We start from the raw sequence: 22,274 nt of genomic DNA on the forward strand, positions 1-22,274 counted from the left end.
AAGGTAGTTTGCACGGCCTCCCGGACCCACTGAAGCCCATTACAGCACACAAAGCGCTGCTGTGATTACGGTCGTGTGCAACATGTTTGTACAAATGAAGGACAACATTCTCCAAGGAAGGGCAAGGCAACGATGGAATGCAGTGAGACTCAGAACAAGCTGTTGCTGCTGCAACGCATTCATTAGAGAAGCTACAGAAAAAAACCCAAACACCACACATGGCTTATTTATTTCATTCTTAATGCGATTCCTCCCAGTAGATCAGGGCTAATAGATTTTCACCAAGAAACTGAAACAACCTCACAAACAGCAGGATGATGAGGTTCTGAGAGACGAGGCAAGTTTTTGAAGAATTATCTTTAAATTGTAAGTAATTAAAACACCTTTTCTCTTCCAGTAACTTAGAAATCTGCACACAAAGATCAAAGAGGAATAAAGAACCCTCCTGGTTAAGCACATTTATTTCAGCATGTGACACAGACCCTTAGCTAAACACTACACTGCATCAGGATTTGCAGACAGGAGTTACTCAGTCTTCATAAAACAGACACTTCTTCAAAGATCCTAAATTGAAGTTCAACTCCCCCAGTTCCTAGCCATGTAAATCTATTTAAAATATCTTGCTAGGCTTAATTTCTTAAGTCAGTCTCAATTCAGTAGAAACTGACTGAAATAATTGAATACATACTAAACCCATAATAAAGATCCATGATCTTCTGACAAGGCAGAATAGCAACGGGTAGGGATTATGAGTAAGGGCTCCTGTATCACATTTCCAAACTCCCCTCTGCTTCAACTCTTCCTCCCATCTGTTTAAGCATAATAAAACATTCAACATTGCACACACGAAAGGGAAGTCTCACACGGCAGGCAATCTCATGCACAAAATATAACACTATGAAGATTGAGATCTCGGGCACCTTTTACAATATCCATTATGAAAACCAAATCACACTGTAGCCATTTCAGAGTGTTTGATCAGCTTGTAAGATTTCATTCAGGTTAAGAGGTCTCAAAGTAGTTTAGCAAGATGTATAACTTCCATAGTTTTAATCATTGGAAAAAAACACACAAGTGGAGATGGCCTCAATGAAAGTGTCCCAAAATGGGTTAGACTGTATTTGCCATCTCGCTGCGACACAAACATGGGACAAAAGGTCCAAGTACCCAAGAGATGTTTTGTTCCAGAAGAAATATATCGTTCCATAGTTTCAACAGAAGAAATCCAAACGATGACAGTAACGTGTCATTCAGTGCCCAGCACACTGCTGCTGCTAGTTACCCAAAAGGAAACACAGCACAAATACAGCAGAATCCGGTGCAAGAGTGAGCGACAGCGTGGCGTGTTGGATACCAGCCAGACTCCTGGAGGTGCCCAACAGCAGTAACTGAGGATTTTATCTTGTACAGACTTATTTCAGACACCCTCCAGAAGCACTCTGTATCCTCCCTCTAGATCTTAAAAACCATAGCAAAAAAACGGATTTAGAGGATCACCAGAGGCCTTCAAACACTTCGAGAAACATCATTAGGTGAGAAACCAGCTTCTTTTCAAGTTGCTACGATGGACACATCCACTGGATGGGTTCAGCACCACGTCTGAAGAGAAGAATCTAATTTGCTGCCTGATCAGGAAGAATTTGGAAAAAAATCATGTATCAGTTGAAACAGTTCCACATGGAAGAGATTTACAGAACCGTAACTTTCCAAATAATTTTGAGAGCAGCAATCCTGGATTCTCAATGAGATACAGGGCGGGGACCGGGGGGGGGAGAAATCATTCAGTCCTTTAAGAATTCGCTAAACCACCTGCACCATAAACACAGCTCTCAAACAGGAGCAGCATCAAACAACCAAGACAGACTTAGTAGCAAACCCAATAATCTTCTAAATAACCAGAGTTACTCTAACATCTACTCTTTTTTTGTCCTGGAGGTTTCCTTTCTAAGCACTAACCAGACTCATTCTCTTCAGTTTGCAAAATCGGACGAGATCACAGCCTGAAGGGGAAAGGCTGCAATGATAAATATTTAATGGGCTACATCAATAAAATTTATTTTGCCAAGGAGAATGAAGAGGAAAAGCAGAGAAATAATTCATTAAAAGAACTTCAGCTTAGCAATGCCAGAAAAAAAGCCATGCTAGGAAAAAAGGAATTAAACACAAAGAGGTTTTAAATAGGTCAGAAGCTTAAGTAATCTTAGCACATGGCAAAGTGACAAACAACTGAGTTTTTTCGAATCAGAGTACAAGCCATACGTACACTTAATGTAACTCATCCCATTGCAAGTAAATATCCCTGGACACAGTAGTGACAGTTCCAACTTCTTGCTATACTTCCTGTCATCCAACCTTCAAGGCCTGTTTAGCACATGAAAGTGTCACTGCTGGAAAAGTCATTAAGGAATACAACAAGCACCTTGAGGTTTCCTTTATTTCTCAAGGCAAGTCATCTCCATTTTATATTGGATGCGGCAGTAAGTTGCATTTTCCAGAAGATGAAAACGCACCAGCAAGAACTAAGATATTTAGTACAAAGTTGAAACATTTTGTACTGCAGTTCTCCCCATAACTCAGTATAAAGCTTAATATTTGCAACTTACATCACGGAATTTGCAAGAAGGAATGTTTAATCTCTCCTTCCTTCCTGCCACTATTTGAAATCACTCGCAGTGATACAAGAGTACACAGCACCTCAGCACGTCTTACAACACGTTTTCCATTTACCCACCTGCTCCACCCAACCTGGACCTCCTACAACCAGAAGTTAGCAGGATGAGCAAGGAGGAACACATGAGAAAACGTCACATTTATGCTAACGAAACGAGTCCGAGTACCCATCAATTATCAGGTTCTAATTCTAGATTTGCTAATGACTTGCTATATGGCTTTGAATCACTGGATTTGGGATTTTTTTTTTTTTAGTGGGTAAAGTGGAAAAGCACATACTGTGCAAAAAGGGGCACAGCCTCAGGAGAAGCGGAGTGTTATACTTCACAGTTACTTCAGTGAGATTTGGTAAGACTTAATATATTTTAAAACCTACCCTTTTAATAAGTCTTTGATTTAGAATGATTTAATAGTTTTGTGGATGAAGTCACACTACTTAAACCTCCCTAACGGTGAAATACAGAGATGATTGAAGGCGAATTCCGTCGATAACCACAACCAAAACCTCACTCAGCAGCAGCAGCCACAGGACAACTGTTCAGTAACATGGAGCAGTCAAGTCTCCAAACACACGATTAAGTGCTGCCCTCTAGTGACGTCATAAACCCCTTTCGGCATCCAGATTTCTGAAAATTCAACAGCATCTCAGGGCTAGCCAGATTTTAGTTAGATTTGTTTGTAACAGAAGAATCCCACAGCAAGCACCTTAATAAAAACGAGCTTATGATTTAATTTTATTCTCCCATATCAAGATCTTCAGTTTAGGTTTGGCACTTGTGATAGTTTGATGTGTGTGGGGGTGTTCTGGTGGCAGGGGAGGGGATTTGCTCCCTGTGCCACTAGATCTGAGTCCCATCCCCCCCGGGGGAGGTTGAGCCAAGGCGGCGCCTCTGCGAATTGCCCTATTTAAGTTGGGACAAAGGGGCGGGAAAGGGGCTTTTTGCTCAGGAGCGAGGAGAGAGCAGGAGGGCGCTGCCCTCGCTCCCGGCTCCCGGCCGAGCGGCCGCTCGGGCCCGGGCCGGCGCCATGTGCTCAAGATGGCGCCGGGGGAGCCGCATGGGGGACTCGGTAAGCGGCCCCGCTCCCGGGGTGCCCACCGGGCCGAGCTCCTCCAGAGAGGATTAATATCTAAGAGAAAACAACCACAACGACCGGGTCAGCCAAGATGGAGCAGGAGGAGGTGTACTGGAGCTGAGGTTTCCCTTGCAATCGGTGTGAGATGGCAGGCGGCCCCCCTGCAGCCAGGGTGTACTCGGCGGAGCAGCGGCCCACTCGTGGCCTGTGGAGAAACCCACGTCGGGAAGGAGATGCCTGAGCCCAGGAGAGGTCGTGGAGCAGGGGATGCGCGACCAGGTACTGTTGATAATGGGGCATGGAATGCACGACGAGGTCGTGGAGGCATCTGGAGACCGTGGGACGACCCACGCCGACGCGAGTGGCAGCAGCTCCCTAAGAGGCCGAGACTGGTAAAGCCCGAACTGGTGCGATCCATGGGGAGGATTGCAATCCTGCGGGCAGGACTTACTTTGGAAAAGTTTGGGGACTTTTTCTTTGTGAGTAGGGGATCCACCGAAGCAAGGGAAAAATGGTGTAAAGACTCCTCCTCCTTTAAGAAAGAGGCGGCAGTGAACAACATGGACGGACTGACCTGCACTCCCCATTCCCTGTCTCCCTGCGCCGCTGGGGGGAAGGCAGAGCCAGGAACGAAAGGAAAATAGGGGGTGGGGAGGTGTTGTTTTAAGATCGGGCCTTGTTTTCTCTTTCTCCTCTCAAGTAACCGGTTTTTCGTTCCCCTATGTCTCTTGTTTAGTAACTGTTAATAAATTGTTTTTTGTTTTTATGAAGAAAGCCTGAGTCATGTTTTGCCCGAGACCATGGTTGGTGGGTGCTCCCTCTCGGTTCTTGTCTCGACCCTCAGTCCAAAAAAACCACGACAGCACTGCAGTTAGGTTAAACACCAGCCAATTTAACACCTCCACAGCATATTCGGCTTTTTGCCCACTCATCTCACAACGAATCACCAGCAAAGCCATTTTACAAATCCATTACATCAGAAAACACAATCTTCTATGTTTTAAAACAGTATGACAAGACGTTAATAATAGACTTGCATATTTAAAATTTTTGACAAGGTTCTAGAATAAGCTTTTTCTCAAGGTCAGAATACCTTTTTTTGTCATGCTGCTTTCACTGAAGACTTAATGACTTCACCACTGGTTACTGACGGACCTTGGCTGTTGACATTACTGCCCAAAAAGCTCCCTTGTGTGAAGCAGACAGATGTGTTAGTCACAATTTGTTCTCAAAGCAGGGTTTTGCTGTAGCAGATTCCTAGTCAACTTCTTGTTCATGTATTTAAAAAGAAAGAGGTGGCCACTTCAGGAACAGAGCGATCAGAGGTGCAGTATTTGGCACCAGATGAGGAACCAGCAACAACGGCTGTACAGCAGTCCTTGCTAGGTGACCCTGATGGCATCAGAATTCCACAATTTATTTAAAAATCAAGTATGAAGTGATACTCAGGATGCTTCGCTTCCACAGAAAGGTAAGAATGGGGTCTCCCTCAAGAATTAAAACATACATACAAAATTGCATACAGTTGGTTTTGTGACACACAGGAGGCAGTAAGCACAACTGAGGGTGTTGTGTCTCACTTTTGGGTTTAGGCCACCTTTAAGCCACAGCTGGCCCATTAAGTTGGGCTGAACTACACCCCCTGCACCAACAGGGCTTCAGGTTACTTTGCTCCTCCAGTCAGCTGTTTCCAACTGAGCCCAAAGTGAAGGTGGCTGATGGAAAAGCTGAAGCTAAACGCACAGGGCTTACACAAAATTGATGTTTGCTGTTTCAGCATGGAATACTCCATATGCTCATAATAACTGAAGACATTTAAGCATTTCTTGAAGGCATTAGCTTGAATGCCAATCATTAAAATCCACCTAGTCATTTGCTTACATAAAATACTGGAAAAAGTTAGAACAACTTGCTTGGAAAGTTATCAGGTACATTTATTAAGGAAACATTCAAAACCACAGATGTTATTTAATATTTTAGAACTTCTATATAAAATAAAAACACTTGTTTGATTTTGTCAGCGTACTTGAATCTGCAGGTTAAAACACCTGGGGAAAGAGCAGTACAGAGAGTTTTGTTAGTATCTTCCACATATTTAGCCACCACAAAATTTTATGCAAGTTTAACATGCACAAAACATGCTCCCAGTCTGAGTGTGTTTAGCTTCCAAACATGAACACATTCTGGGTCGAACAGAACGACTGTATTACTGTCGAGGCTACTACTCTTTCCAGTTTCCCAAGAAGAGGTTAAAGTGTACAATAAAATGATATCTGCACACAAGCTGCACTTCATACTTCAGTAATGTATGTAATCTAAATTTGGAATCATGCAGAATTGTGTGGGCACACTCACATGACTTCACAGCAGGATCAAGGCACATATCTGCCAGCCTACAACTGTTTTTAACAACACTGCCTGGGAGTTTAAGTACCAGATTTTCAAAACTGCTGTCAACAGGACTGAGCAGAAGTTTATTTGAGCTACCAGCTCCCTGTAAGAGCATTATTAGAAAATCTGAGATTGACAAGACAAGCCTATGGACAAGACAATCATATGGAGCCTACTACACGAACGATCTACACAGAACAGTTTCAGATTAGTCAGTATTAAGAACAACTTCTTGCCATCTACAAAGAGGTGAAGGTAGCAAAACAAAAACATTGTTCCTCAAGACAATGTTGTCAAGAGTTCTAGTGCTACTTTTACCTTAGTTAATGGTCCATTTTCTCCTGTATCTTCTTTTAAAAATCTGAATAATGTTTCAGCCTGAAGGGAAAAAAAAAATTGTTGAGGTAGGTTCAAAACTTCTCAGTAATCTGTTGAGTGAACACCACAAAGAAGAAGCAACAACTACTCAGTAGTGTCACTTTTGAGTATTCTTAGATAACCTGAAAGGCAGGTGGAGCAAAAGATAGCCATCATCCACATGCTAGAACTACTTGAAGTGCCTTTATAATATGCAGTTTGAGTTCAAATAAAGGACAAATCAAGAGATTTATTCACATTTTTACAGACTTGCTTGGGAACCTTTTTGTAATTTCTGTCAGACTTCGTAAATCATTAAAATCTCACATTAAAAATACAAAGTTTTTCAAGTAACACAAAGTTACTTAGTTTAAAATAAAAGAAATATTCCTGCTCTGAGTTAATACTGCTGAACCCTGACCACACCAGCAGAAAAAAACCACACCTCTCTTCTCACAAAAAAGAGAAGTGTTTTAATCCTCTATGTTTTTCAATGGGGAGAGCATCTGGCTTTTTATGTACACGTTATTTCAGAAAAGGACAATGGCAGTTTTGACAGGGATGTCTGCAGTAACATGTATTTTATAATCAGTCAATAAACAAGGCTCACTCATCCTCCAGAAAGGAAAGCCAGCTCCACACTCAATTAAGTCATCAGGTGAAATTTAGATCACCAGTTCAAATCTTACCATTTACCAGTGATCTGCCCCACTTCACAGAACATAAACACGATATCTGGCATTAATGAAGCTAAGAGTACATACCTAAATAACAAAGCTTTGCCTTTGTTATTTGCTACAGAGAAAAAACCACTTCTGGGAGAAAAGTCCATAGATTGGGTAAAATAAATCTGTTTTCTTCTGAACACTGGGAAGTTTGAGAATACAGTATACGAAGGAATGTGTACCTGAAGAGAAATACGTCATTAGTTACAACAATTAGGAAAAAGCCAGTAAAAGCCAAATTAAAGTAAAAACTTGAAATTGAAGGTCAATGTTAAGTTCAAACCTTCAGTTATAGTCCCAGCCTACACCACTCATATAGACTTCTACTGGAGAAACAAGGCACAGCAAACACCATGGAGCCAGTTATTGCAACTCATTTATTTTTAAGTAATTACATCTAAGCAGTAAAAATAGGCTTCCAAACCCTCAGATTAATTCCACAGTTGGCCAGAATTCTGACAAGGCTGGCAAAATTTTAAACGAGCTAGGAAAAACACCACATCATAAGACTGTTACAGTTAACAGCTGCTGAAAATTCAGATTTCTTGCCGAGTTATACTTACGGCACTGAAATAAGGGCATTTTAAAGAGGGAAAAACAAAAGGTAAACTAGACTGTAACATGTTATTTTCAGAATAACTTCCTGAAGAAGCTAAAAATAAAAATAATTTCCTTATAAACATACAGTATCTGGTACACGTCCTGATCTGCTCAATAGCCATTTTATTATGTCCCCAAGAACATTTTTGATCAACATACAAAAAAGGTTGCACTAAAGAAGCTGAACATACCAATTTGACAGCCTCATCAGTTTCACAGGAAGCCACTGCCAAAATTTCCGTAGTGGGATTGAAGGTCACACATGTAGCAGATGTAACTAGGTTCATTATGGCTTTAACTGGTTTAGGACGGTTTTCTTTGAGACAGACATCAGTAGTATATAAGTTTACAACTCCAGAAGCTGAACTAAAAAAAGAAATTAACAAAGACTATACCAACAAGTAACATTTCCAGTATGTATTACTTTGTTATCTGTAGTCATCATTGAACTAAAAATGTAATTTCCACTTATATACTGGAGTTTGGAACAATATTTTGCTTGGAGCTTGATTTTGCTTTGGAGTTTATAACAGTATTTAATGGAGACTTGGGATTTTTTTTTTTACTTACTTATATATAAAGAGAGAAACTTCACTGTGGAGAGCCTTGATAAGCCCATCTCTTACACAGAATGAATTCAAAGCAATGAGAGCTTGGTATCAAAAGATTCTGAAATAGTTTCAAGTTTTTTGATTTTTTTTTTATACTCTGTAGAGTAAGACCACTTAAAAAATCCTCGTCTACAGTAAGAAAATGCACACTGTGCTTCAGTATTTGCTAGTCTCATTTGAAAGACCCGACAGGCTAGCTGAAGTTGCATCTCAGTAAGTGTACTTGCAGAAACACTTTCAAGCTTGTGGCTTTGAGTCAAGGCATCTTTTCAAACACTGACATGGCAACTTGCAGGAGCCACATCAGGAGCACAGGAAAGAGAACTAGAGAAGGGGGAAGACCCTGAATTGACATTTGTTTGTAGAATTCGTTATTTCAGACAGTATGATTTCAAAATTAACTGCTAAACCCATGCATAGTGACAGTAATACATTAGGAGTGATACTGGTATTAAGTGTGTTATGGTATTTTAGATACACATGGAACAAAACAAATTATTATTATAAACCAGGCAATATTCCTCTTTTCACCTGTACAATAATTTTATTAAAATCAAACTTATTCCACGTTTCTACACCCTCACTAGCCAACAGTAAGTTTACTGAAGAACTTCAAAATGGGACAGGAAGAAGCTGTCAAATCCAGGTCACTTACCCACATGCCACATACTGGTTATTTTTTGAAACGGCAATGCACTTTCCTTCCAAAGAACCTTCATCTTCAAATTTGTGTAGACACTTCCTGCTTCTCACATCCCAAATGAAAACTTCGCCTTCCTCTAGTTGCATAATAAAGTAAAAGATTATAGAAACCATATATATAGAACCTATATATATATTTATATACATTGTTTGTCTATTTTGTTAAAATAAATTTCATTAGATAACAACTATTAGCTCATTTACAACTATCAAATATCGGGTATTTAAAAAAAAACAACAAACCAACCACTAAAGGCATACTACAATAGTTAACTCCATTCTTTAATGATTGATCACTTGGTTGCATTTTTAGGCCAGATACTGGCATAAAGTCTTTTAATTATCTTTGTAAAACAATAAACAACTTATAAAAACTTACACAATTTAAATGGAATTACGGTATGTGCTGTTAGAGAGAACACTTACTTGAATAGCTGTATATTTTACTGCTGTCTGGAGTGAAAGCAGATGCAGTGCATCTTCCATTTACCTTCATAGTGCTAACCAGTTCCTTTGTCTATAGGATGAAGAACAACAATGGTGACAATGATTCTGCCAAAAATCTGTAGGAAAGTTGTTTCCACACTCCTGTCCCACAGAAATCTTACGTTAGCTACACTAACATTAGAAGAACAGCATCAATGTTGTCAGCACCTACAGACCAGAGCACAAGCCGGTGCTCGAGCCCATGATTGATTTATTACTGCACAACTACAGCTAGTTCAATAAATGCCCATTTGCTCCCTCACTGAAGGTCGGCATTATATCATGGAACCAAGCTTTCTTTTTAAAAAGTATTTTTCCTCGTAAAAGTTTAAAACAAACCCAGCTGTCATCATATGGCATTTTAAAATGTAACAGAAAAAATTCTATATGCATTATGAATCACAGTGGATGGCGTGATTCATGAACACAGTACACCAGCATCCACCAGCACTATTCCCAAAAAAGCAGTCCCATATTTCTTCCGCCCTCAGATGCCTGTTTCCATGCTGAGGCCATTCCTTTTGCCAGCACAGTGGTCGTGCCATCAGCTGAAATACAACACTGGCAAACAACTTTTTCTAGTGACAGCTTAAAAACCCACGGAATGCTAGCCTTAGCTCCACCAGTCCCAAGGAGAACTGTATAGCCAGCAATAAATTCTCAGGCACCCCAAAATCATTTTCTAAAGCTACAGTTAGTTGATTCAGCAGCTCCTTTTGAAGGCTGTCACCGTATACATCGCACTTTTGTTTCAGCCGAAAGCTAGATTGCTTTTCTGGTTTTGCTACACAAACAAGCAGATCCAGTAGGAAAAAGGCACCAGGAAGCTGAAGTCACATGAACCATACAGAGCAACTACCTTCATTGACAACAAGTGAAGGTAACCTGAAGTTCCAGTTAGAAGCATAAATGATCCATCTGGAGAGACTTCGAAGTGTCTGAGAAATCTTTCCTCCACACCTTTAAAAAGAGATTCAGAACTTAAAATTTGCATAACTTATTCTTTTTCCTCAACATACAGAGGTATGATGAATATAAATGAGACCTGACTCCACTTCAGCTTTTCCTTTCTGTAATACAGTCACAGGAAAGCTACAACTCAACCCAGTTTATTGTGGCAATTAACTTTTAATATCCCAGACAAACTAAAGCTGAAGGTACTTGAGTAAAGATCCCTGCAGACAAGCAAAAAGCACCACCTCCAACAATTCCACTGCACTTTCTTTTAAAGCAAATTCATATGACATCTCTATTTGGGACAGCTTGAACTATGCCCAGACACTTAAAGCACTGTAAAACATACCTCTTACTTTCTGTATAGGAATAATACTTCCACTCATCATGTCATACACAAAGAACATTTTATGATGAGTACCAGTGGCTATAACTTGCTCTCCATCAACACTGAAACAAGCCTTATAGATCGGAAAACTCTCTAAATAGATGCTCTGTATTCTTGGATTCCTTATACCATCAACCTTCAAAAAAACAGATTATCATATTAAGGAACATACTAAATACTTTTCCATAGAAAATTCATATCAACTAGCAGGTACAAGAGACTTAAAACAGTAAGAGGTACACCACTTTGGAGCATTAATCTCTTCCTCTCTTCTCAGTCTACAAGTAACCTGGCTCTTAGCTCCACAAGCTATTTATCAGGCACTCCCAGGCTTCCTGGATGTACATCCTACCTCTTACCCTCCACTGTCTTGCCCATGCTTTGTTCAAATAATCAATTCTACTGTGCTTTTCTGAACGGAGATTTGCTTCGCATTGCTCTTCCCTGCAGCCCTGTGGGAGCGTCAGATCCAGTTTGTGTCTTTCATCACTTCACTGACACTGGGCCATGCTGAAAGTTCCTAGAGTCATGATCTTTAATTCTCAGAGGAGCAGGGCAGCAGTATCCCAGGATGAATAGTCTCCTGCTGTAGTACAGGCTCTCCACCCCCAAAATGAATTTGCAGCAATATTATAGTTTTAATTGAAAACAGACTGCTCCTCACACTATAAGCTTTATGAACAACTTAAGAAGAAAAAAAAAATCTCTTCAGTCACTACAAATCTTAAAAACAAAGATTTTCAAAAACAAATCTTCACTTAAAACCCTGATACAACTAAATTTGTCTATACTCTAAGTGGTTGGTCTGAAGTCACAGATGGAAATTTCTTCCAACAAGATGCCTTCAACCAAGCAAATTCCATTGTAACCACAGACATTAAAACCCCTGTGAGCACACTAACACAGGAAGACACAAAAGAAAGTCTACCATTCCAAGCTATCTCAGGCATACTTGGGGAAAAAAAAGATTCCATACTAGTGGCTATTTACAAAGTATAGATTGAAATTCTTCACCTGAAAGAGTGACACAGACCGATCATGCCCAGCAGTCATGACTACTTGAGCAGATGGATGAAACTGCACAGTTGCCAATTTTCCATTAGCAAAACGTTCCTGATTAGCAGGCAAGCAGGTCTTCACCTAAAACACAGATCAAGCAGCTTAAAAAAGCAAATACAACTTCCACAGTTTTGCTTATGCTGATGAACTGCCAGTTTAACAGGTCTTTATTCTACAAAAGCAAGATCTTGAACCCTGTGCCGGACTTTTAGACAGCATCACATAAGCAGAACACACACACAGGAAATTGGGTAAATTGCTTCAATGCAGCAGTGTGGACATAAGATAACCTAAGCAGCCTTTCTACTGACTTGGAAATTAACCCTCTATGTAGAACTAGCTGCATTCTGACTCATCTGAAATATCTGTAGAGACACTGTAAGAAACACTCGTTTAAGGCTGTCACTTCTCAAAGACCATTTCAGTAGCCTCGAAGTTGTAGGAGAATTCCATCCTTCCTATATAGAAGCTAAAATCCTTCTACAAGATGCTACTCTAGAGTACATAAAAATAACTCTTACGTCAACCAATACATCTCAATTTATTGTTTCATGCTTTCGTGATGTAAACTATCCAATTCGTTCAACTGTTTACTCTTTAGTTTCCAGTTATAAAAGCAGAGAAATTCATATGATCACTAATTTTACTGCCCAAACAGCAGCAAAAAAGTAAAAGTGTGCATATTGGTCAAACTGAGGTGGAAAAATAGGCTTGCCTTTACCTTCAAAATACCTCTTGGCAGGGACTCTGAGTTTGATATGAAATTGCCAGTCTTGCATAGTAGATCATCATCATCATCACTGTCACCTAATTAAAACAAAGTACGTTGAAAAGGCTAATTCCACAAACACTCCCACATCAAAATGTATAAACTCCTTACAGAAATAAATTAAATCAAAGCACACTGAAAAAATAAGGCTGACTTATCCAGCTTATTATCACCCTACTGAAACTAAGAAAACATCAAAAATAATTATTTTCTAAGATGCTGAACAGCAAAACACAGAAATGCTTATTAGAGTAGTAATGGATTTATTTACTATCACTTGCAGTCCTTTTGGATTTCTTCCTGTTTTCTAAATCAGCCCAGGCAGGAACTCCTCCCATAGCTCGCTGAAACCTAGCAAAAGAAAAGTGAGGGGGAAAGATGGAAAATAATATTTTTTTTTTAGAAAGTAATTTCCTTCTCTGCGTAGAAGACATCTAGTTACAGTTCTGCAAGATTACTTATAGTTAGAACACTATGTAAGTCTTTTAAAATTTCACTCAGCTTTCTGTGATTTGCTGACCTCCTGAACGTAAAACTACAGCAAAATTGACACCAAACATTAAAGTGGTTCTTTGGAGCAATACATGCTAATAACAAGAGAAACCAAACACATCTAAAGCTCTGCTTTGCTGCCTGACGATATTCACATTCCAGCTCATTCTTATGTGCTGTACTAAGTGAGCATCTTCTATCATTCTATTTACAAAGCAATGCATCACTACAAAAAAATTCCAGTATAACTCCCTAGAAGACAAATTAGTTTGTGCACCTATACTACAACAAGTATTAAATAAATTAGTCTAGACAATGCTAGTGCATTTTATTTGCTATGCTTAGTATTATTTTGGATTTTAAAACACTGCAAATATTGCAAGAAGCACTGCTTTAAAGAGCAGCAGCTGAGTAAAGATGAAAGTGACTTTGAATGTCATGTAAACTTATCTTAATAAATTCAGCCACAAAAACATTAATGAAACTCACTGTTCTTCGAGTCTTCTTTTTAGCTTTTTCTTAGTAAGCACCTTCTCAGCATCACTTTTCATGAAATCTTTCCTATACCTATGGGTCATGTCAACACTAGAGGGGAAAAAACACACAGAACATGAAGATCATTCAAACTGAAACGACCTACAGTCACTCCTAAGTGCAATACGTAATTCCTGCGTGCGAGCTTGAACTTACTTTTCCTCAGCTTCATCATCTTCATCCACCCAAGCTGGCTTTTTAGACACGAAATTACCTTTTGCTTCGTTTTCTACTTCCGAATCACTGGAATGTCTCTGGACGTTTTTCCTCTCTGCAGCACTAAGCTAAAAACAACCAAACGCGTCATTTCAGCCCAGCCACGAACCGGTGCAGGGAAACAGACACGGTGACGGGGAACCGGCAGGGGCCGCAGCGAGCACCGGCCCCTGCTCGGGAAACCGCCGCCCCCCCGCTCCCCTCCGGCGGGGCCCGGGCCTCGGGAAAGGCAGTGGGATCGAGCCGCCCTACCCGCTGCGGGCCGGCCAGGCACTGCAGCAGCTCGTCCTCCTCCACGTTGAGGCTGCCGCCGAACACCAGCTCCTCCAGGTCCCGCTCGGCGCCCGACGCGCGGGAGAGAGCCGTCAAGTGCCGGGCGCGGCGAGCCGCCTCCTCCGCCGCCTGCAGAGCCGCTGCCCGCTCGGCCCCCGCCGCACCAGGCTGGAGCGGATTCACAGTTTTCCTCGTTTTCTTCATTTTCTTCTTTTTCTTCGCAGCCGCTGCCGGGCCCGGCCGAGGCGCCGCCGGCTGCATCACTCCTCACGGGGCCGCCGCCCGCCGGAACCGGAACGCGTGCCCGCTGACCACGTGACACCCTTGGCCTTCCTTGGCCCGCCCCCTGACTGTGATAGGCTCGCGCTGCTGCCCCTCCCTCAGCCCACGTGACTCCGTCAGCTTCCCCAGCCTCAAGACGCTGTCACGTGACCTCCTTTCTTTGCCTTCCTTCTCTTCCTCCCACCCCGCGCTCCACGTGACGCGGCGCACGGCCGGGCCGCTCCATCGCGCACCCGCAGGGGTTCCCGCGCCCCGCCTGACAACAGCCGCCCCTCACCAGCGGCTCGGCGGCCTCCCCAGAGCTGCCCCGCGCGCGCCGTCACCCACTGGAAGGAGAAACGAGCCGCGGCGGGGCTGCTTTTATCTCCCGGCCTCTGCCCTGCCGCTGGACCCCCCCCGTTCCCGAATGGTTTCGCCCGGAGGGGGTACGGCGAGCGAGGAAGCCCGAAGCAGCCGGGAGCCCAATGAGCGCGCGCGGTGGGCCGGGCGCCGCGCATGCGCGGGGGCGTTATGCTAATGTTGTTGATATCCCGGCGCAGGGAGTTGGGTCCCTTTCTCCGGCGGAGTGAGAGGCTGAACTTCCCGGGCCGCCTCCTGCCCCGCCGGGCCCGGCCCCTCGCAGGGGGAGGCGGCGGGCGGAGGGGGCCGAGCCGAGGGGAGGGGGCAGAGGCAGCGGGCGTCTCCTGCCCATGAGGGCCTGATGGAAAGCACAAAGGAGCTGGTGAGTAGCGCAGCCTGCGGGGGGCGGCAGCCGCGGCGGGGGCTGCCCCGCGGAGGGGGCCGGCGGGGGGGCCGGGGGCTGCGCCATCCCCCTCGGCGCCGGGGGCGGGCGGCCCCGCACCTGTGCGGGAGGGGAGCGGGCCCGGTGTCCTGCGGCTTTTGTGGGGGCGGGGAGGGGGGCGGCACCGCGCGGGGTCGGGGGGGAAGGAGGGGGCGCTCCGCGGAGCGGGGCCGGCTTTCCGCGGGGCGCTGCCGCGGAAAGTTTCTCGCGGGCAGCGCCGCGGAGCCGAGCCGTGCCGCGGAGCGGGGGCGGCCCGAGGCGGAGCGGGCCGGGGGGGCGCGGGCAGCGCCGCGGCGCCTGTCAGCCGCGGAGCGGCCGCGCACACGTGGAGGCGGACAGCGGCGGCTGCCCCTTTGTTGTGGTCCGTCCGCGGGCGGAGCGCTGCGCTCCCCCCGGCCCTCTCGGGCTGCCTCGGAGGGATTTTTCCTCCTCCCTCCCCTTCTTCTTCCTGCCCGCAGTCAGGGTCGGCAGTAAAAAGTTTCAGATTGTCTTTGCCGAGCGATGCAGGCGCGCTGGGATCCGCTTCTTTCAGCGATCCATTGAGTTGCTGGTTTTCAGCAACTTCCTCTTGCAGCCAAAGCCTTTAAGGTTTAGTTTTCCCGTCGTGCTCGTTTTAAGTGCTGGAGAGTGTTCTTTAATATTAGCGCTTCAAAAGTTCAGGATTCTTCGCATCCAGTTCCCCCCCTGTGTAATTTTTATGGCTGTTTATATTGTGACTTTGTTCTTAACGTGAGGAGCAGTAAACCCGCGAAACCAGTTTCACTTTCAGGTTGTTGCTGGAAATGTTTTAAAGTGTAGCGATTTCTGCCCAGTGTGGCTTTAAAAAAAAAAAAAAAAAAAACTTACTGGAAAGCATATGCTGATTATGGTAGAAACTATTGCATGTGAAAAAGTAATTAGTTTTAAAAAAACGATTTTAATGTGGGTGGCAGCCCTTGTGATTTTTCCCATCTAAAACCAGTTAAAACTGAAAGCTGCAGGGCAGTCTTCTGTATTTTAAATTAAGATTATTTTGCAGGTTTGAGAACCTGCATTTACTTGTTTGTTTGTTGTCTTCGTTTATAACAGTCCAATTTTGACTTGTAAGGCGTGGAATAAAAAGGCTATGAGCGAGTCTAATATGGAACATTAAATGAGAACCAAACCAATATATTCCTTTTAAAGAGCAGTCGAGCTTGGTAGGTTAGCAGCCTTTGCTCCTTGCTTCTGCCTGGGAATTGTTTTGAGGAACTGTGTAACGTAAGATATAGGGGAACATAGCAGAGGTATATACTCTCCTATGTGGAATTTATTGTTTATGCTGTAAGAACAGCTTAGGTGTTGTTCTTGAGAGCGTGTAGGCTTGTGCATGTGCAAAAGTGTAGACTGAAAGTAAGAATTCTCTTCATTGTGATTCCCTGAAGAGCTAGATGACTGGCAGTAATTAAAACATGTACAAAAGTTCCCCCTCATTGGCTTTCATTTCTCTTACCTTCTAAAATTTGATTTAATTTTGCAAGGCTTTTGATACCTTCTGCAAACTGCTACTGCATGTCTTCATTTCTCAGGTAAGTTGGTGCACTCTGGGCATGTGTGATGTTTTGCTGAATTTGGTTCCGAGTACATGGAATGAATTCAGGTGTTGAAGACTTTGGGTTTGGGTTGTCGTTGTTGTGTTTTGTTTTTTTACATTTGAATTGATTATTTTTTTAAATGGTAACACAGTGTTTAATGTGAAATATTTGCCTCTTCCAGATACTCCTGCAAGGGCTTTGTTGAAATGTAATGGAGTTTGTAACAGATTTTCAGTTTTCTCAAAATTCAGTTATTTCACATATTAATCATCAAACACCCCCTCCAAAATTGCCTGCTAATTTGATATATTTTTTTATGAAAGAGTCTCCCCTCTTGTGTGAAACCCCCTGGGGAAGAGGCTATGGACAAAACCATTGGCAAACAGCAGAAACTGGCTTCAGACAAAATGCTGTCATACATAGCAAATGAAGAGACAGGAAAAAACATTTCTGTAATTTTCCAGCAGAGATTTTACTTATAATAGGAGTGGAAGGCACATTTCCAGATAGAGGTGAGTTGCTTACATGAAAAAAGTAAGTTTGGTTGGTTCTGATTTCCAGGAATCCCAAGATGTTTAGCTTTGGGTGGTTTTTTTGTTTGTTTGTTTTTAATGAAAGCTGAAAGTATGTTTTCTTTAAATTGGTACCATGTTTGAATTTTCTTTTTTTGTCATGCTGTGAGGCACAATTAGATGTCAGTCCCACAGGGGGCAAGCTAGTATTACTACAGTAAATCATTTTGGCCAGCTTATGTTCAGAAGAGTTGTAATAAATTAGTTCCATCATCTCGTTTCCTTAATGCTAACATCCAGAGCTAAAACCAAGCTTGCAGCATAAAACATTGATGAACTTCTGCAAACAAAAGCTGTGCATCAAATTTAATACCGACTTGGAATTACACTATGGGAAATGCACAATCTGTTAAGCATATGTGATTAAAGTAAATGTATCTTATCACAGACCCTTGGCTTGAAGGTTGTGCTGACCTCATCATTGACCTTGGCCTCAAATACCATCTGTCCATACTTCTGTCATGTTCCTGGGGTTTAGATCTGTGTACAGCACCTATACAGATCTGATGCCTCTCTGTATAGGTGCTGGTACGCCTTTGTTAAGCCACAGCTCTTGTACTCAGAGCTCTAAATTGCTACCTTTCTGAATTTAAGCACCAAATTGATTCAGTAGTAGCAACAACCGTTCTGAGCGGTTTGAAACCTTTCTGTGACTGTTCTGGATCATCCTCCTTTGGCCAGGATGCACCTCTTTGTGGGCAAGAAGTTTGGTTATTTAATCAAAACAGTTTCTCACAAATTGTGCCAATACCTGAGTACAGTCTTCATCAAGACACTAAAACAATTTCCTGAGTAAGTATTTGATGTCTAATTAACATTTAATAGTTTTATGTGTTGGTCATGCATTGTTCACCTTGTGTAACCAACTTTTTATGGTGAAAGAGTAGCTGTTATGCTTGAAGGATGTGTGCTGTAATGTGCTGACCAAATTCAACTGTTATGTTTATAACACTATACGTTAAGAGGGTGAGAAACCAGTCATTTGTCATATTTGTTGCCTTTCTGCTTTTAGGGAAACTGCTTTCCTTAACTATATTCTTTTATCGTACCATTTGCCTTGTGTAATGGTTAATTAAGAGTATTTCTTAAAAGTACATTGCTGCCAAGTATTCACAGGGAGGAGAGGAAGAACAGGAAAATGGGAAGTTGGGCAGAATAAGAAAGCAGTTCATAAGAGTTCCTTTCTCCACCCATCCCTCAATAAAGAAAAGTATGCAAGAAAACCCCCAAGCAAATAGTCGTCCCGCTTACTGTAGGTTTTGTTTTGCTCTGTCTAGAAGTCTTTGCTGTTGAGGAGCCGGTAATCTCGTTAGGAAAATAAGCCTTAGCCAGTATGCCTAAAAGTTCGTCGTGTTCTTTTGTTTGTGCATTGCTTCTGTTTGAGGTACTAGTAGACTCTCTGTTAGTGAAGTTACTTAAGCTACTGCTCTTTTGGGATTAAGCAGCTACAAGGCTCTATGTTCTATAGTAAGCCAGGCTGCTGCTCGAAGCCTGTTGCGCAGATAGGTGAGATGCTGTTCTCTCATGTGTTACCAGGTGAAGAATGCTAATCTGCTTCAGTTTTGAGGAAAAGACGAACTCCTCAGTATGATTTTTAGTGCTAAATCCATCTTCTAAGAGTAGGAAATGTGGGATTTTCTTTTGTATATGCCTGTATTGTGAAAGATGGATTGTTTTTACTATGGTTGTGATTGTTGGATTAAGTTACTACTGCTGTTAGTCTCTGGTAGCTTTTTCGAGTGAAGGACTGCGTTCTCATAGCCAGTGTCTCGAAATTCAGTGAGAACACCTTGCAGGGTGATAATGAGGCTTCTGGCCATAGGGGTCCTGTAGCTACCATGGTTAGGTGGTTCTCTGTCAGCCAGACAAGACAGGGCTAGTTAGCTGGTGCAGCTTGCTACTGCTCATCACTGGCAGGAACTCGGCAGAAATTGCAGGCTGCTGCTGTTACTGGAGCAGTTGCTTTATCTCAGTTATGGTTCTGTTGGAGGCATGTGTGGTCCTTTTTGTAAGGATGCCATTTTTGACCTTTGAGTTCAGAGTTGTACTCCAGCTTTTTTCTGTTTCAGGTGTTAGGTGGAGTTTGCAAAAGGATAGGTCCTCTCAGTTCTGCGGGAAGAGTTACCAGAGATTCCGCATGTTGTTCACTTGCTTCTACAAATGCCGTGCTTCAACATGGGTTAAAAAGAACCTTAGTGGTGTTTATTATAAAAATAGAAATGTTTTGATTTGCTCTAGCAAAATTCCAGCATAGGTGTTTGCATATCATCTTCCCTGACTTCCACCTACTTCTTTGTATTTTTTATTGCTAAACTATACCTTTTCCAAGTCGTATAAAACACATTTTGAGTAATTTCCCCAGAATTGCAATCCAGATAATAACTATAAATTAACATCAAGAATGTCCTACATAAATTATCTGGCAAATGTGGTCATCTTCTGGCAAAAGCTTGGATAAAAACGTTTTATCAAACTACAGTATTATTTGAAAACAGTAAGCAAAGCTGCTCTTTTGCATTGTTTGTAACCTGAACTAGGACAATTTGGCCAAATACAAAGTAAATGGAAAGGTGATAAATGAGACTTGTTTTAACAGTGTAGTTAAACTCAACAAACTTGATGATTGCTACTTAGGAACTTGTATAATGCTGAAGGATGATTATCTTAGTAGAAAGTCCAGCTTTCCATATAGAAAGTGAAAATGTTTTCTTCCTCATCTGTGGATGTTTTGGCAAAGAGGGCTTGGCAGTAATATCGAGGTTCTAAATGTATGTGATGCAAAAGAAGAACCAAAAAAAGAGCCAGCTGTGGTATCTGCAATTGTAATCTGGTACCATGCTTCAACTTGCCTGGAGCAGCCTGCCTTCCCTCCTGTGCCACTGGTCCTCCATCTCGCCTCCAGCCTCCTGGTTCTTCTTTCATGTCCCATGCGGGGGAGCAGTGCTGGCTGTAGAGATTCTCTACTGTAGCATTGGGAGTTGGAGGGACTGGGAATGGGCTGCAGTTCTCTTCCATCTGAGCTGCTACAGCATCTCAGACCTCAGCCAGCAAAGAACTGGGCAAAGCAGAGTTCTCCAGTCTGAGATGGAAAAGAGACGTCCTGAAACTACCTTGTACTGCAGCCTCTGCTAAAGGGTCGAAGTCGTCCTTTATGTGGGATGAGGCCCTAATGTCTTAGGGAAATCAGATCAGCTGAGTTGTGGAGGATGTGTGAATGAGGAAGAGATCCTGCTCGTGGGCTCTGGAACACCACTGGTATCTGTCCATAATGCCAAAGGCATCATAGTGTTCTGGTGTTACTGTTGTGAAGGGTTAATATGGTATTGCGTTTTATTTCTTAGTGGAAGCTGTGGTCAAGGAAAGTTGAATGTTGTGAGACGTTAAGGAGTTCATGAAACCTTGAGGAAGATGATTAGTCTTCATGTTCTGATCTGTAAATTACTGGCAGTGTTCGCAGAACACTGTATCCATGGCAACGTTGTGCTCAACTTCTGCCCGAATCTGCGCACACGTGCACACACAAACAGATAACTGATCTTGCGTCTTGCTGGCTGATGGCACCAGTGACAGTGTCCAGGGAGGGCTGGTGACCAGAGCAGGTCAGGACTAGGTTTTGTTCTGCCATCACTCGGTGTGTCCTCTACTGATTGCACCTGTTACCTCAGCTACTCCAGCCACACGGCCCTTCCTCAAGGAGATGTCGAGTTATGCCCCATCCTAAGTTTTGGTTGTTTTTAATACAATTTTTAATTACTGGCTGAGGAATGTGAGAATGGTTTGGGTTGGAAGGGACCTTAAAGACCATCTAGTTCCAGCCCCCCTCCATGGGCAGGGACACCTTCCACTAGATCAGGGTGCTCAAAGCAACTGACTGTTTTGTTTCAGAGCTGCTTTAAGTGTTTCAAATTTGCTTACCTTATTGCATAACCCTTTGTGCTTACCGTTTTTTGCTGTTTTTTTTTTAATTGGATGCTAGGATTGGGTCAGTGTGGAAATCAGTTTTCCCTTTTAACTATAAGGAAATCCTTTCATAATAGGGTTTAGTCAGATTGCAAAGGAGAATAGAGAATATAATAAAGGGATCGCATGGCAAAAGAAGACTCGGATGAGATCCAACAATGAAGATGTTCAGGCATATACTCTCTAGGAAAGGGATTTGGGGAATTACTGTAATGAAATCTTAAAGCTATGAATCCAAATGCAATTTGAGAAGGAAAAGTCCAATCACATATTATTTTTTTGTCTCTAATGAATGACTTTTAAATAAAATGAGCTCTTGGAAAAGGAAGTAGTGGCAAAGGCTTTCTTAATTTTTTTTTTTCTTGTTTTCTTGGCTGCACTTCGTTCTTCCATTTTACTCTGTCTTTTCTTTATCTTTTATTTCCTCTCAAACTTAGATACTATTAAGAATAATGGAAATACTTTGAAAATTTTAATTTTTTTATCTTAATGAGGGCAGCTCATGTAGCAGTGGCCTTGTTTCAGTAGAGCTGTGTAAGATATTAATAAAGTGAAAACTGTCACTGTATTAAATGCATATATTGGATGTACATCAGAAAAATGACATCAGTTAATCTACTGTTTATGCTTCTTTAATGTCTTTGCTAGAAATTGGTTTAACTGTTACGCATTCTTCAAAACTGTATGTCTTTATTTGACCTCAGATTTTTTTTTGTTATAGGGAAACTATTATGTAACAAGTTTTTGTATACGACAGTGGCAAATTAGTCACCTTTCTATCTTTTAGCGTTTAAACAGACCCTATTGCCATAGTAACTGAGCTCT

The 22,274-nt window shown here is 42.4% G+C and overlaps 2 protein-coding genes across 11 annotated transcripts in view; one reads left to right on the forward strand and one right to left on the reverse strand.

The window, feature by feature from the left end:
• Window positions 1–5,657: 5,657 nt before the first annotated feature.
• UTP18 (UTP18 small subunit processome component) lies at window positions 5,658–14,562 on the reverse strand. The gene is made up of 14 exons (XM_086624139.1): window positions 14,281–14,562; window positions 13,969–14,096; window positions 13,768–13,863; window positions 13,058–13,137; window positions 12,739–12,824; window positions 11,973–12,098; window positions 10,920–11,094; window positions 10,476–10,576; window positions 9,557–9,647; window positions 9,084–9,207; window positions 8,009–8,183; window positions 7,257–7,399; window positions 6,454–6,513; window positions 5,658–5,792 (listed from the first exon to the last, which is right to left on the reverse strand). The coding sequence occupies exons 1-13, from the start codon at window positions 14,560–14,562 to the stop codon at window positions 6,489–6,491; spliced, it is 1,632 nt and encodes a 543-aa protein (XP_086480265.1). The 3' UTR covers window positions 5,658–5,792; window positions 6,454–6,488.
• A 689-nt stretch (window positions 14,563–15,251) lies between these two features.
• MBTD1 (mbt domain containing 1) overlaps window positions 15,252–22,274 on the forward strand; it is a 37,979-nt gene continuing 30,956 nt past the window's right edge. For 5 of the 10 annotated variants that reach the window (XM_086624258.1, XM_086624262.1, XM_086624263.1 and 2 more), the window contains exons 1-2: window positions 16,871–16,911; window positions 17,241–17,429. Coding sequence is in view for 3 of the 10 variants with exons in the window: in XM_086624255.1 (XP_086480381.1) it covers window positions 15,284–15,304; window positions 16,864–16,911 (69 nt within the window). In the remaining 7 variants the exon portion in view is untranslated. Of the gene's footprint in view, window positions 15,305–16,863; window positions 16,912–17,240; window positions 17,430–18,263; window positions 18,282–22,274 lie in introns of those variants that run through there. The other 5 variants (XM_086624255.1, XM_086624256.1, XM_086624260.1 and 2 more) reach the window with 4 other exon arrangements.

This window comes from Tauraco erythrolophus, chromosome 20, assembly GCF_009769465.1.
Source record: "Tauraco erythrolophus isolate bTauEry1 chromosome 20, bTauEry1.pri, whole genome shotgun sequence".
Taxonomy (NCBI): domain Eukaryota; kingdom Metazoa; phylum Chordata; class Aves; order Musophagiformes; family Musophagidae; genus Tauraco; species Tauraco erythrolophus.